At 40.5% G+C, this 13,798-nt stretch overlaps 1 protein-coding gene across 9 annotated transcripts in view; it reads left to right on the forward strand.

The window, feature by feature from the left end:
• The window catches only part of MBNL2 (muscleblind like splicing regulator 2), a 106,410-nt gene that overhangs the window by 58,456 nt on the left and 34,156 nt on the right, over window positions 1-13,798 (forward strand). For all 9 annotated transcript variants that reach the window (XM_066545119.1, XM_066545116.1, XM_066545121.1 and 6 more), the window contains exon 3: window positions 13,567-13,731. In XM_066545119.1, the coding sequence (XP_066401216.1) occupies window positions 13,567-13,731 (165 nt within the window). The remainder of the gene's footprint in view (window positions 1-13,566; window positions 13,732-13,798) is intronic.

The raw sequence follows: 13,798 nt of genomic DNA on the forward strand, positions 1-13,798 counted from the left end.
TTAAATTGAAGAATCCTCCCACCCGCCCTCCATCCAGACACTGAATCCCCAGTGATTAAACAAGGGAGTTGACTAAACCCTGTCTAGCTGCTGGTTAGTGATCTTATATTTTGACTATTTCTCCTGATGAATGGTACCTATCCATCACAATTTTTCTTTGCTGAAAAGCAGCAGGATGGGAAAAAACCACTGAATTGGCCATTTAAATACTTCTTTTCCAGACTGTCTGCAATTACAAAGGCTTTTTGAAAAATCTGAATCAAGATGGTTTCAATTATGAGTAACATTTCTAACCATACTACATTCTAACCTGTATGTCCCTTAGGTTGAATCTGACAGGCCACAATTATTGTAATCACTTTATGATGTGCACATCAGATGAATAGAATATAGAAACAAATACTGAAGGGTTTCTGGCTGTGAAAGAGCCACTCTTGTGGAAAGCATAAGATCATTATACATTTTTTTCTTCCATAAAACTTTGGTTTGGTTTGTAGAGTTTTAGTTTAATGTATTCTTCAGCCTTGTGACATTTATAAAGAATATTTATTCTAAATATTCTCTAAAGTAGCTGTGATGAATGAGTCTCCTGGGAGCAATGAAAACATGGTTCAGCCACACTACCAGGCCAGGTGATGAGCCGAGTATGTTCTCAAAGTCTGCGTGCAGTTTTGAGGTCTTGGTGGTTGTGGTCTTTTCCTTCCTGCTCCAGAGAGGAAAGTTCTCAGCACTTCTGGTCTTTCTGTTCCTGCTTGAGAGCAGAGAGCAAGAGGGTGGTATAATCTTCACTTAGAGCTTCTCACTTGGTTGTTGTTGTCACTTTGGCATAAAAAGCAGTGACGGAAGCCTTGGCTGTGCTGTTGGCTCCTGACCGCATCCTGCCTCTTCCCTCCCAGCACCCGAACAAAAGGAAACATTTGACAAAAAGAGGTTTGATGGGAATCTCTGTCTTGTGACTCCTGCTCAGATAAGATGCGAGCAGTGAAAACACTTTACCCACAAAGGAAAGTCATAAATTGTGTTGTACTTCAGTTCCTGTTTGCAGAACAGTATTTCAGGCCCTGGGTTTCTCCTGAGAAACAGAGGAGCATGGTGCCAAACCTGTGAAGGCTTCCAGGAGATAGAACACTGAAAGTTGTCAATTGGCCACTGTTGCAGCGTAGCCTGCTTGTCTCCCATAGAAACTTTAGGAGAAAGGAAGAACAAGTAAACAAAAGTGGTTCCTTTCGCCAAGTGAGTTTGCACATGTCATACTAGATGTTATGAGATCCTGTTAATACTTTATGAACATCTTTTCCCTGCTAAGAGTTAAAGGTGGGAAGGTATCATCTTCAAAATGCTGAAGAAAACAAATTGAAGTAGTCCTTGTTCAAGTCAAATGGGTTAATTCAAGTCATGATTCTTTTTCTTTCTGTATAAATCATTGTGACTTTGCTGTGACACTGGAAAGTCTTGGTACACTGGTACATGATTCCTTTCAATGGAATTTAAAGTAGAACAAAGTGTTTGCCTTGAAATTATGTAAATGTGCTTATAGCATTACATTCTCCAAAATGCTGTTTGGTAGCTCTTTATTCTGTCAGTGGAGTGCATCAGCTTTGAACGTATTACAACTGCTTGTATTCAAGTATTTCTGGATGAATGGTCCAACAGATTTCATTTTTAACATGAATGTTTTACTTACTGCCATTGTGCTTAAATACTTTCATTGCTCCATAAATGCTTGGGGTTGCTGTGATCATTAGCTTTTGGTCAGGCATGATTTGATGAGGCACACATGAGTGTTTTATTACCAACAAACAGTGTGCCATCATCATCACCTGGATTTAATCTTCCCCACCACTTTCCAAATAATATCCTCCTTTTCTGTGGTTTCTAAGTCTCTCAAAATGCAATTATCTGGGCTGAAACATTTCAATTACTGACTCAGAGTGTTTATTTAAAGTTTTGGTGAAACACTTCAACCATCTTTGAAAAACATCTTTGAGATGTAAACACCTTGGTTTTCCTTCCACTTTTTTTAAACTGGCTCAATAATAAACTTGATTTTTCATTGTTTATAGCTGAACCTTGAGATCCAGCACCACAACTGTTGCTTTGATATCAATAATTTGCCTTCTGCCATTTTTGTGAAATTTCACCCAAATTTGGTCATATTTTAAGTGTGAAACCTCACCATCCATGCACACCTAGCAGAGGCTGTGTGCCGGCAGGCAGGTTCCACATACACTCAGCTGTTTTCAGACCAATGAAACAGCTCCATGTGGTGTCAGGTGCTGGTGCCAGCAGCAGGGAAGAGGCTGAAGGTGAGGAAATGGAGAGAGAGAGGGGCAAGGTGGGTTTTGGCCAGGTGAATTGGGTAGGAGCCAAGAGTTGAGGAAAATGTCTTGGGAGATGTGCTGTCCAGGCAACATTAGTGCATGCTCTCTTCCAGCCCTGTATTTCCCTGTGCCTCAGTGTGAGATGGCAAATGGAGGGGTCAGGTCTCTGCCCAAACAGTGCTGGTACAGCAAGAGAGGTGGGCAGTGGCAGACTTGGCAGGAGATGCGCTCTTGGTCAGGTGTTTACCTCTTCCTCTGGAAACCAGTGAGTGGGTCCCTGAAACTGGCATCATAGCTGCTAGCCATGAGGTGGGGGGACTCCCAAATCCCAAGGGCAGTAGGTGTCTAGTGAGGCATTTGCATGTGCCACATGGATGCAACAGCAAAGTGAAAGGAGGACAGACACCTGCAGCCAAAAACTGCAGGCATTTCTCAACTGTTTAACCATATTTGGTCTCAGTTTATTCTGCAAAGAGTGGGAGTAATGCTGTCTAGTATCACGAGAAGACTGAGAAATCCATTAATAATTTTAACGGAGCCATTGCTAATGTGATCCTGTAGAGTCAGCCCTATGCGTACGCCCAAAAGGGAGTGAGTAGCTTGCATTCAGGCCAGGAGGTAAGTAAACACATGTTGGAGTATTGACCACTGACTGTCAGGGTTAAAAGAAATACCATCTGACTGCCTATTTGCTGGGTGAAAAAGGCTGTGCAAAATAGTAAATGGTAGTTATGTGTTTGAGGTTGGTATCACTGCTCTTACTGATGAAGACAGGTACCATGGAGATTATCACGGTATTCCAATGTCATTGCTATATAATAAATGCTAGAGAGTTTAGTGTGTGTGTTCCTCCCAAAGTCATGGATATATGCATTGGAAAACCTAGAGGCATTATTTTAATTTGAAATTAACCTAGAATTTTATTTAGTCAGTGCTGAATCTGTCTTAAGGAAGAGAATAATTATCTGCTCCTTCAACACAGTATTGAGAAGGTATAAGCACTCTCGAGACCACAATCCTATATTCTAGTACTGGAATGAATATAGTATTCAGGGAAAGTAATAAGACATCCTAATGTGTCTTATCTTTTCTCATAACCACGATTTAGCTGCCTAATTCCATAAGCTACCATTTCAGATAAATGTAACTGCATTATATTTCTTGCTATTTTTGCTAGATCTTCTGGAATCTTCCTAATACCTCGTGGAAGGGGCTAGATAGCCTTTCAGCAAAAAGAAAAGGGGGTGGAGGGGAGGTTTAGCTTACTGGAATGCCAGGGCTTCATTCTTTCCTCTTGCTTGAGTTTATGGACCTTTTACCATTGTTCTTTCTCCCCCTCCCTTTTTTTTTTTAAGCTAATTTAGTTTGTTGATTCTCTGGGTATTTCTCACTGCTAACTCTTATGTCCTGCTGCTTCAGAGCAGGGGTCTCAGTGCCCCTCTTGCTAGTAGTGCTGTTTTCCCCATTCCCTGAGGAGGGAAATTCAAGGTATGTCAGACTGCAAGAAAAGACGGAAACTGAAATGTTTCACTGATGTTAAGAAACTAATTCCCAGAAGAGGAGGATCATGAACTGGCTATAGAAAAGGTGAGGAAAGGGGCACTATTTCCCCTTGGCTTTTCAAGGTATACTCGATTCTCTCTGTAGGCAGCCCCACATAGATATGGTGTCCTTTAATGTCAATAATTTGTTTGCTGCTTCTCAGCAGTTATACAAATGAAGGAAGATTTTATGTGTGATTCTTCCTTGAAAATGCATGTATATTCATTTTTAGGTGTTTGTTTCTTTAATTTTTGTTTGTTCACAGGAACTTTCCAGTCAGTTGAGAACTGGTGTCAGACTCCAGCCCTCGCTGGCTGGTCCTATGAGCAAGGCCAATGATTTATTAATAACGCAGCTGCGGTGCCAGCGCTGCCACTGGGAGTGGGTAAACACTCCTCCTCTGCAGAGGACAAGACTCTGTACTTTTCACCTCTGAGTTATGTAAGGTGTCCTTGGCCATCTGTGTATTTAACTTGGCCCTTGCTTTTTCCATTTGTTTACAAAATGATTGGCTGTGAAACAGGGAAGAGTCCCAGGAAGCCCCAGCTGGACTGGGAAGCCCCAGCAAATAGAGGGATGCAGGGTGGCCTGGCTGGAGTGAAAGCATATTCCCAAGGAGCCGTGCAGGGGCTCACCAATGACATACCAGGTCACCTGGTTGCAGTTCAGGGCTGCTGGGCATCCTGCTTGAGAGCTGGGGGCAGTGGCATGCTGGTGTCCAAGGCAGTCACTTGCTCCTGGTGTTCGTTAAGTCCTGCCCTTAGTGGATCCAGTGGATCCCTTAGTATGGGGACTTGGTACATCATACTGATGACCTTTTCCATATGGTGACACTATTCCAAATAATGGGCCTTTTCCAAGTCACATTTCATCCACTGCAACTCACAAATGAAGCACCTTTTGAAGACTCCCTTGGCCAGGTGAATTGCTGTAGGAAGCCAATGTAGTCACTTTTATAGCACTCTACTCCTATTTTCTTTCTGATCCAGTCAACCAGGCTCCTCAATACCAAGGCATATCTTCTGCTCATTCTTGATGCCACATAAATGATTTTATGGCTTTTCCTGAGGTGTGTTAAGATTCCTGGTGTGTTGCTGAGGGAACCATTGCCAGCGCACCAGCCCATTGCCTGGTCCTGGCTGGGGTGTTCATCCTATCCTATCCCATCAGCAAAGACCTCTCCCCATTACTCACTATTTCTTTTCTAACCTGGATATGGTGGAGGGTATGTGCTATGGACATTGGAGGGTGAAGTCTGTGCTGACCCACAGTGCCTTTCCTTTACAGGCCACTGAGAGAGAAATAAGGTGTCTCAGGGCTTGACTGTCAGTTCTGCAGTTACCCTTGCCTACCTTATCACTGCAAAGTGGTGTTTCCAAAGCAAGGGAATTTAATCTTAGTCCTGTTCATATGAGCAAGCTTGCATTAAAGTCAGCACATGTCTGCTTGAGGTTTTTATGGGAACTGGAGAGGAGGTGGGGAAAGGGGTATGTCAGGAAGTGGTGCTGTGCCATACCCATCTTCTTGTTCGGTGTTTTGCTGCTCTGCTACACCACTGTTACTTTTTCTCTTGCCATCTGCCTTGCAGCCAAGCAACTTACCTCTCTTTGCTGTTATTAATTCTGAAATGGCTACTTTTGTCTGCTCTTCAGATACGGAGAAAATTTGAAGAAAAATTGCCTCTTATCAAGCTCTTATCTTCTTTTACTGTTCAGTCAAGTTAAATTTAATGGTGTAGTATTTTGTTTACCAGCAAAATTCTGTGTCACCTTGACTTACTGTGTGGTCCAGCCCGCAATTTACACATCTCTCCTCTGTCTTCCACAAAAACACTCAATCTTTGAGATGAGCAGATGTGTGAGAGCTGCCCAGCTATCAGTAAACTATGTATAATGCTTTATTCTGAGACTCTATAAAGGTTTTAGACATTTTTTTCTATAATGCATTTTTTTTCTATAATGCAGGAATCAGTGCATATGTTGGCTTCTCTGGCTGGGCAGAGTTGGAGGGCTTAAATCCCTGCTCTGCTTTTGAAACCCATCTTGAGTCCTGTGGCAGGCTGCATCCAGTCCTCCCACAGGGGAGCTGTGTTGGAGACCTGCACAAGGCAGCTTCACACCATGTTAACACTCTCGCCACCCATGTAATAGAAATCAGACATCTGAGGAATTTTATCTAAATAAGGTTATGCTTCCCTCCACTTTCTTTATGCTCATTCTGTTGGGTTTTTCCTTTATACTACCTGTTTTTGCTGCCTCTCATTCCCTGGAAGTTGTCTGTGTGAATTAGAGCGAAGATTTATTTCAAGGATTGTCCATTGGCCACAGTTGCTTGTGATGTACTACTGATAGATGCTGGTAGCCAAACAATGCTAAGATAAAAATTACTGGTTGATTTTGAGTGTCAGTGAAGGAGGAGGAATGGGAAAAGAAAAACAAAAAGAGCTAGATAATTTGGAAAGAAATAATCTCTATTGCCCTATTATTCTCAAATTATTTTCAAGGCAGTAAACACAGAAATAAAATAAATTTATATTAAACTGTTGTCTCTTTGTCTGAGTGTTCTTATTTGTTAGAATAATATTGAGGATGTTTGTCAAACAACTTAGAATTTTGTAAGGGTTTTTTTTTTTGAGTCTGCTATATCTGCCTGACTTCTTTGTCTTCTGAGCAATTTAATATTGAGTACGCTTCCCTTGATATTGCAAGGGAAATTATTAAACCATTCTCTATAGCTATGCTCAACATTTGTTTGAAAGAGCATCTTGAGAGACTCAGAGCTCTTTGTGCATTGCAAATGTGCTCTTCAGTAGAACATTTTGTCTTTTTCCATTTAAATAAATATCTCCTATTAAGTCTTTAGTGGTAAGACTCTTACATCATTTAGACATTCCATCTTTTTGTAAGGCTTCCATTTTTGTTCTATATTTTTCTATTTTTTCTGTCAGTTACAGGCAGTTCTTGTTCTCTACTTTTATGAATTAAATGATCATTTTTATTTTACCAGCTTACAAAAAATTGAAGCCATTAAAAGAGTAGCTAATGGGTTTTCTTAGCTAGTTGGAAACTGAATCAGACTGAAGTCACCTGAGAATTTTTTTTCCTTCTTTCTTTCTTTTCTACCTTAAAGTAGGAAAGTGAATTTGCCTTCTACTTTTTCTTGAAACGGAAGTGTGTAGGTGCGTATAAATATGTATGCACACTCACTGACTTTGGTGGGTGGACTTGCAAGGTGGCTTTATAAATACAGAACTAAGTTCTCAGCAATGTTTCAAAGTTGGTTTTAAGTTGTTTTTGTGGGTAGCTTTTGTCTGGTTTTTTTTTCTAGGAAAACAGATCCAAGAGCTGAACCATTTCAAGTGTAATATAAGAGATGCTTGTGTTGTTTTGAAATACATTTTTTCATTTAGGTCTTTGTGTTTATAAGATGTATGGCAAACTGTAAAGTCTGAGGTATTTGAACTCACCATCAAAAGCTTAGTGTTTCTATTAGTAGTACAGTTTGGTCCTTTTGAATTATTTTTCAATTTCACAAATAGTTCAAGTGTGCCCCATTTTCAAGATATATTATTCTGATCTCCATTTATTTCTATGAAATTATGTAAAATTCTGCTTAGGCTAAAAAAAAAGTGTTTTCATAAGCATACATGTTTGCAAGGCAATGTACTCTAGATGTGAAATTATGCAAAACGAAAAAAAATTGAATTTTTTTTTTTTGTATGCCTTAAGGAAGAAATAAAATGCTACATTACATTTTTTTAAATCTCTGACTAGTCATTCTTAAGGCTTAACTAAATCCCCTAAGTCCTTGGACATATGCATACGTTCTATGAGCATGTGTAGTCCTGCAGATTGTGTGAGGTGGTGCATATTCACAGCAAGTGCAAAGGGAATACTTTAATGGAGCTGTGGTGTCTGGATTTTTACTTCCTGAGTGAAGTTAGGAAGCAGATTGACCTGCATAGGAAAACTGAATTCATGGATTGTGATGTTAGATGGAAATGCTTTTTAATTCAGTCCAAACTGGAGTCTGAGGGTTTTCGATGGCTGTTGAAAGTGCTGTTGGTGATTGAACTCTCAAGTACTAAAATATGTAGGGAAATGCATGCATTCAAATCCTGTAGAACAAGACGAATCATCCCTCTCTATGTATGAACACACAGTGTTTTCTTTGTTGTCTTTTTTTTCCTTTTTGATATTTCTGCATTTGAAAAATAACTTCTGAACTGTAAGTTTTGGTGTGGTAAAGTTAGTGTGGCTGTCTATGTATAGGAGCAGAAGCTTAAGTATCTCAAAATACCTGCCCTCCTATTGACTGTGTCTATTTTTAGCCTCAGGGAGCACAGGATTATCACTATTGAAAAGTTCCTGATTTATGTAATACTGAAATTTTTTAATTGATTGGGTGAGGCCACACATGTTCCCAAACAGAATTTGCTGAGAGGCTGCTGAGGAGGAATCCCAAAGGAGGAAAAACAGTTTTTGCTGTTGACAGAAACTCTTCCTAAGAAGTGTTTATGCCTTAGGTACCACCCCAGCTGCTGACACTGCTGTCTCTGTGGCCATTCTTGCCATGTGCTGCCACCACCCTGGACAGTGGCCTCTGCTAGCTCCCACTCTGCTGGGGCTTTGACAGTGTGTAATACTTTCAGTAGGCAATGTTTAACTAAGCAGCATGCCCACAGCTGCAAAGGCATTACTGTTTTAAAACGTGTTCTGATCTTTACAGGCATGTGCAAGGCATGCAGAAAATTGCAAAAGTTTTTTTTTTGAGTGGGAGGAATAGTTGTGGCATTAGGTGATTATTACTTTTTAAAAATTTGTGTATGTCTTTTCTAACTCCAGCAAATGTTTAGATCTCATAGTGTCTATCTGGAAACCAGAAAATCTTCTTTTCCCCTGTAGAACGAGTTGCTCAGATGCCTTCTAAAACCATTTATGTCTTGGAAGTCATACACTTTTCTTCTTTTCTCATTAGACAGCAATTCAATCTTAAGAGTTCATACAATTTCATCTGCATTTTAGGTTTAGCTTGTTTTCTTAAGGGAACAGGTTTTGCATAAATGCACTGTCCATATTTTTGCCAGCGTCATCCTCTCACCCTAATAACTTCTGAACAATGTAGCCAATTTCAAGCAAAGCTGCTAGAAGCAGACATCTCAAAGACATATCTCAAACTTCCTACTGGTTATGCAAAAATCAGTGTCTGGGTAGAAGGCAGATGCAAAGTTTTACCCAATTAAGAAAAGGCAGGAGCAGGCACAAGGCCTCTCCCGAGCGCAGTCTGCCGGCAGCGTGTGCGCCTTGGCCGGCTCCTCGGGACACGCACGGCTCCAGCCTGTTGTAATTATCCTGTGAGTGGTTTCCTGGGCTATAGTTAGGGGAGGTGAGAGGATGCTCTGGGGGAGAAGGAAGGAGAGAGGTGGGGTACAGTAGGAAGCTGGGAGTTGACAGAGAGTTGAGTAGGGGGAGCTGGAAGCACCCTGGGGAGCGAGGTTTGGAACAAGGGACAGATGCCTGCAAGGCAGCAGGCCTCCTACTTTCAGCTTCTCATTGGGAGACCTGTTTTTTAACAGTGTGCTGTGAGTAGGGGGAGTCATGCTCTGTTATCTCCCACTAATAGCATAAATAAATTGCCCAAAATTCCATACCTAAGCAAAATAATTCTGGAAACTTTAGTTGATTCTTGCCTTAAGAGATAGAAGAAACATTGTTTTGCCTTTTTTTTTCTGTTCAAACATCTTACTTTTATGAAAGATAATTTTAACAAGTAAAAGCTATCTCATTATTATACATAAGCAATTCTCAAGCTTGAATTAATTATTCTTATTGTTACTATTAGAGCAAGACTAAAATACTGAAAGAAGTTGTGAATTTATGAAATATTAAAAGACAGAAAATGAATCCTTATGTGGATCCTTTGCAAGTGTTAACATGCAAAGTTATGGGGTGTTACTTCTACCTTCACCTCATTTTGCTTATTTTAAATGTAAAATTCTAAGCACATATCTAGCTTTTTAATGTACTTTAGTCTGTGGGCTGTCTTGTGGCATTGATCTTAGACAAACTACTTATTGTTCTTAATGGGAAAATCTATTGATTTAAAAAAAAAAGCAAAAAGCCAGTGGTGTGACATGGCTTGTTAAGGGATGTTTACCAGTTTATGAAATTAAGCCAATCAGCTAGCAGCTCCCCAGCCCATTGCCCCTGTAAAAGTGGAGCCTCTTTTGCTGTGCCCTGGTGTTGGGCACTGAAGTCCTTTGAGTTCCTGATGAGCTCCTCGATGCACCCTTTCCCTCTCTCACTGCTTTACTAGAATGAAACCTGTGGAACAGCCTGACGCAAGCCACAGCATGTTCTAGTCCAGATAATTAGCAGTAGAAAAGTAGTTTTTTCTGTTAAAACTTTCCATTACCTGCCTGAAATGGGGTGCTGGGCAGTAGGCTGGACAGCTGTAGAGGACAAAGGCAAAGAAATAAAAGTCAGTTAGGTACCATCCTTCCAGGATGAGGGGAGTAACAGACTGCTGGGAATGTAATCTGATGTCTGTTCGTTGTTCTTATCCATTGCAGATAAGGAGACAGCTCATTGACAGTGATTTTTTTTTATGAACTCCCATGGGAAGTGCACAACCACTTATGATGTGCTTGTTGATAACCTTCATTTCATGGGTGACAGGAGTTTCTAGGGTCCCAGTTTCAAACCAACCTGTCCATGCCCTCGGTTTCAGGACTCTGACTCATATCTGGGAACAGGTTAAAAGTTGTAAGAACCAATTATTTTTCCCTGCCTGAGTTTGTGCCGTCCTGTGCCAGAGGGACTGAATGTCTGTGGAACAGCTCCTAAACTGTTGTGGTTTTAAGATGAAGAAAGCCTTGCTCCAGAAGCTTGGTATTGATGCACCTGAAAGTTAAAGTACCTCTTTTTGGCTCTGCATTTGTGATGATGTGGCTTTCTAGCATAGTAGTTTTTTACAAAGTGGACTTATTGGTGGTGACCCAGCCAATACATTGAATACTCCTGCATGTTTTATACAGTTGTCTGTTCTGGTTTTTGGTTGATATGTGCTGTCATGTGAGGTGGACTTCGTATTTGACTTTTTAATAAACAAAAAATTTCAGGGTCAATATAATTTCATTTGACTGAAATGATACTACAGGTCTGAATTTTTGTTTGTGCAGTGATTAGTAGCTGGGAAATGGAGCATATGGGAAAAAAGGAATGAAAAATTCCTCTAGATGTTTTCCTGCTACCATTAAGGGTTCAAAAAGTAAAAAAGCCAGTCTCAGAATTTATTTAATTTTGGTAGTGAGGGCGGATTAATTTACTCACTATTTTCAGTGCTCATTCCACTGCAGTTTATTTTGGGTCATTTAATTTCAACAAGGCTTGATCTGTTTAGAGGGCTTTCTATAGCAGCATGGTGGGACCACACAGCTCTTTTATAGTACATACGTTCATTGCTAACCGGGAGCTCAAAGAACTGGTAAACGATGCACAGACATGAATAAGTTCAGAGAGGACAGTACATTTCTGTATGGTTGGATTATTTTGAAAGTTTTCAGAAATAACCAATCTTTTGTGCACTGTGGCTTGCTTTGCAGAGCATGAAGTGGTGGTATAGAGTAGATGTGTGCTTTCAGAGGTAAGACTGGAGGTCTGGCTGAAGGCACTCTTCAGGTTTAAGGTACTTCAGAAGCCACTGTGCATGAGAGTTGCTCTTAGTCCTTGTTTAAGGAAAAGTTTTCATTCCATAGGTTGATATTTCCATCAGATTCAGTAGTTTGATATGATTTTGGTTTTTTAATTTTTAGATTTGCTGTAGGAGCCATTCATGTACAATATAGGCTAAGGTAAAATAAATATCAGTTAAAAATGTCTAAATCAGTTGGCCTCATCAGCCAATAAAAAGCATATGCTCATTGTCTGTGCTGGATCTGCTCCAGTTTAGCATTATGATGGTAAAGGCCACATTCCCCCCAAATGAAGGAGCCAGCTTTCTTTCTTGTCCATCAAATCACAGCTATTTCTGGTTCTGCTCATGCCAGCTGATAGAGTAATGTTCCTTTTGTGTAATTCATTAAATCAGGCAGCATTAGTGATTCTCTCAACAGAAGGAAGGCCTAAGGTCCTGAAAGTGGTTGCAACTGTACTAGGAGGTTGAAACAGCACTGAGACTATTGTTCCTGAGTGTTGAGGCCATTGCTTGTTCTTAAATTTTTAGCTTTCTTGTATTGTCTGGCTTCTGCTATTTAGCATACTCCCAGCAGCAGCCAGGGGCAGTTCAAGAAAAGGCTGTTCTCAATAGTTTAATAGTGTGGAAATAGCTGTTTGCATTCCCATCAGCCTCGACACAGGAGAAGCTTCCTGACCATGTTTAACTCACCCCTTAACAGTTAGTTATGATGTCCTTGTAGCAAATTAGAGTCAGAATCCACTCTTTTTTGGTGTCTAAGTCAAAAGTATAACAGTAACACTGGTTTTTGGGACATTTGAAGCCTGTTGAAAGTTTTGTTAGCAGTGTGTGTGTGTGTGCATACACAGAGTCATTGTATGTCTATACTGTATGATATTCCTGCATAGGGATCTGGATGCTTTATTGACTATAGAAGGATATTCCTGCTTGTCTGCAAATAGTAAAGCCCTAATACCAGTGAATGGGAAGTTTAAAAAACACTTCTTAAAAACATCTCAATTTGGAAACAACTTATACAGGTTGAGTGTATCCAATGCGCTTTGACTAATGCTTTAGGCCCTCTAGTCACAGCTCTTAAAACTCTGTGATTGTTTGTGAGCCCTGTCATCAAGGAGCCTCTGATCTCAGCAGGTCCTGCCCTGCAGCTGCACAACCTCCTGGTGCACCCTACGATTACCCTTTCTGGGGGAAAATATATCAGTGCATCCTACGCTGCTCTACCTGTGTTTGTGGTCAGCTTGTACATCCATCTCCTCTAACCCAAGCCACCTCAAAATGACAGCCCACCTGTATTTTTAGTCTCTTATTGTCTTGCAACTGTCTAAAAACTCCTCCTTTCATGTTGATTGGAGGTGTCCTTTTGCTGTGTATCTTCAGATTTAGGAGCATGCACTGCTTCTAAATTTAGGCTGTAAAAGTACCACCTTTACTTCTTTTATACTTGAATGGAAATAGTTCAAAGTTGTGCTGATGTAATAAAAGCAGGAGGCTGGAAGGCAGTGAACTGGAATAAGGGTGAATGTATGAGAGAACACAAGGCAATTTTAGATCCTCCCTGCCATGATCACACAATTATTTTTAATACGGCTACATTTCTCTTAAAGAAGGTTTCAATTTGTTATTCATAATGTGATGTCATTTAATAAAAAAATTTATGTTACGGTAACACCAGATACTTCAGCCAGGATGTCATGAGAGGCAGTTCAAGCAGTCTGGACAGTTCTGAGATTATTAATTGTATGGCAGTGATCTGTACTTAACAATAAAAATGCTGATTCACAGCCTTTCTCTTTTTTTTTTCCCATGGCTAATAGCCTTAATGATCAGTCAGAGGTGGTGGGCTGAGGCAGAGCTCAAGGCCATCAGCTCCTCTCAGCCCTCTACATAGTTCCCAGGAAACACCCTGTGTTTCATTAGTTGTTGCTTAGCTTATGATGTAATATTTTGCTCTAAGGCATTGAACTATCATCAAAAGCAGCCGACTGATTACTGTGACTTCTTTTTCCAGGGTCGTTGTACAAGGGAGAACTGCAAGTACCTTCATCCACCAACACATTTAAAAACTCAACTGGAAATCAATGGCAGGAACAACTTAATCCAGCAAAAAACTGCAGCAGCAATGCTCGCCCAGCAAATGCAGTTCATGTTTCCAGGGACACCACTACAGCCAGTGGTAAGTATGTTTCTCTGGTGGTCTTAATGGTAAGTAAAGTTGAAGACTCTGTTGACCTGCAAAAGTT

The sequence above is a fragment of the Molothrus aeneus genome, chromosome 2, assembly GCF_037042795.1.
Source record: "Molothrus aeneus isolate 106 chromosome 2, BPBGC_Maene_1.0, whole genome shotgun sequence".
NCBI classification, from domain to species: Eukaryota; Metazoa; Chordata; class Aves; order Passeriformes; family Icteridae; genus Molothrus; species Molothrus aeneus.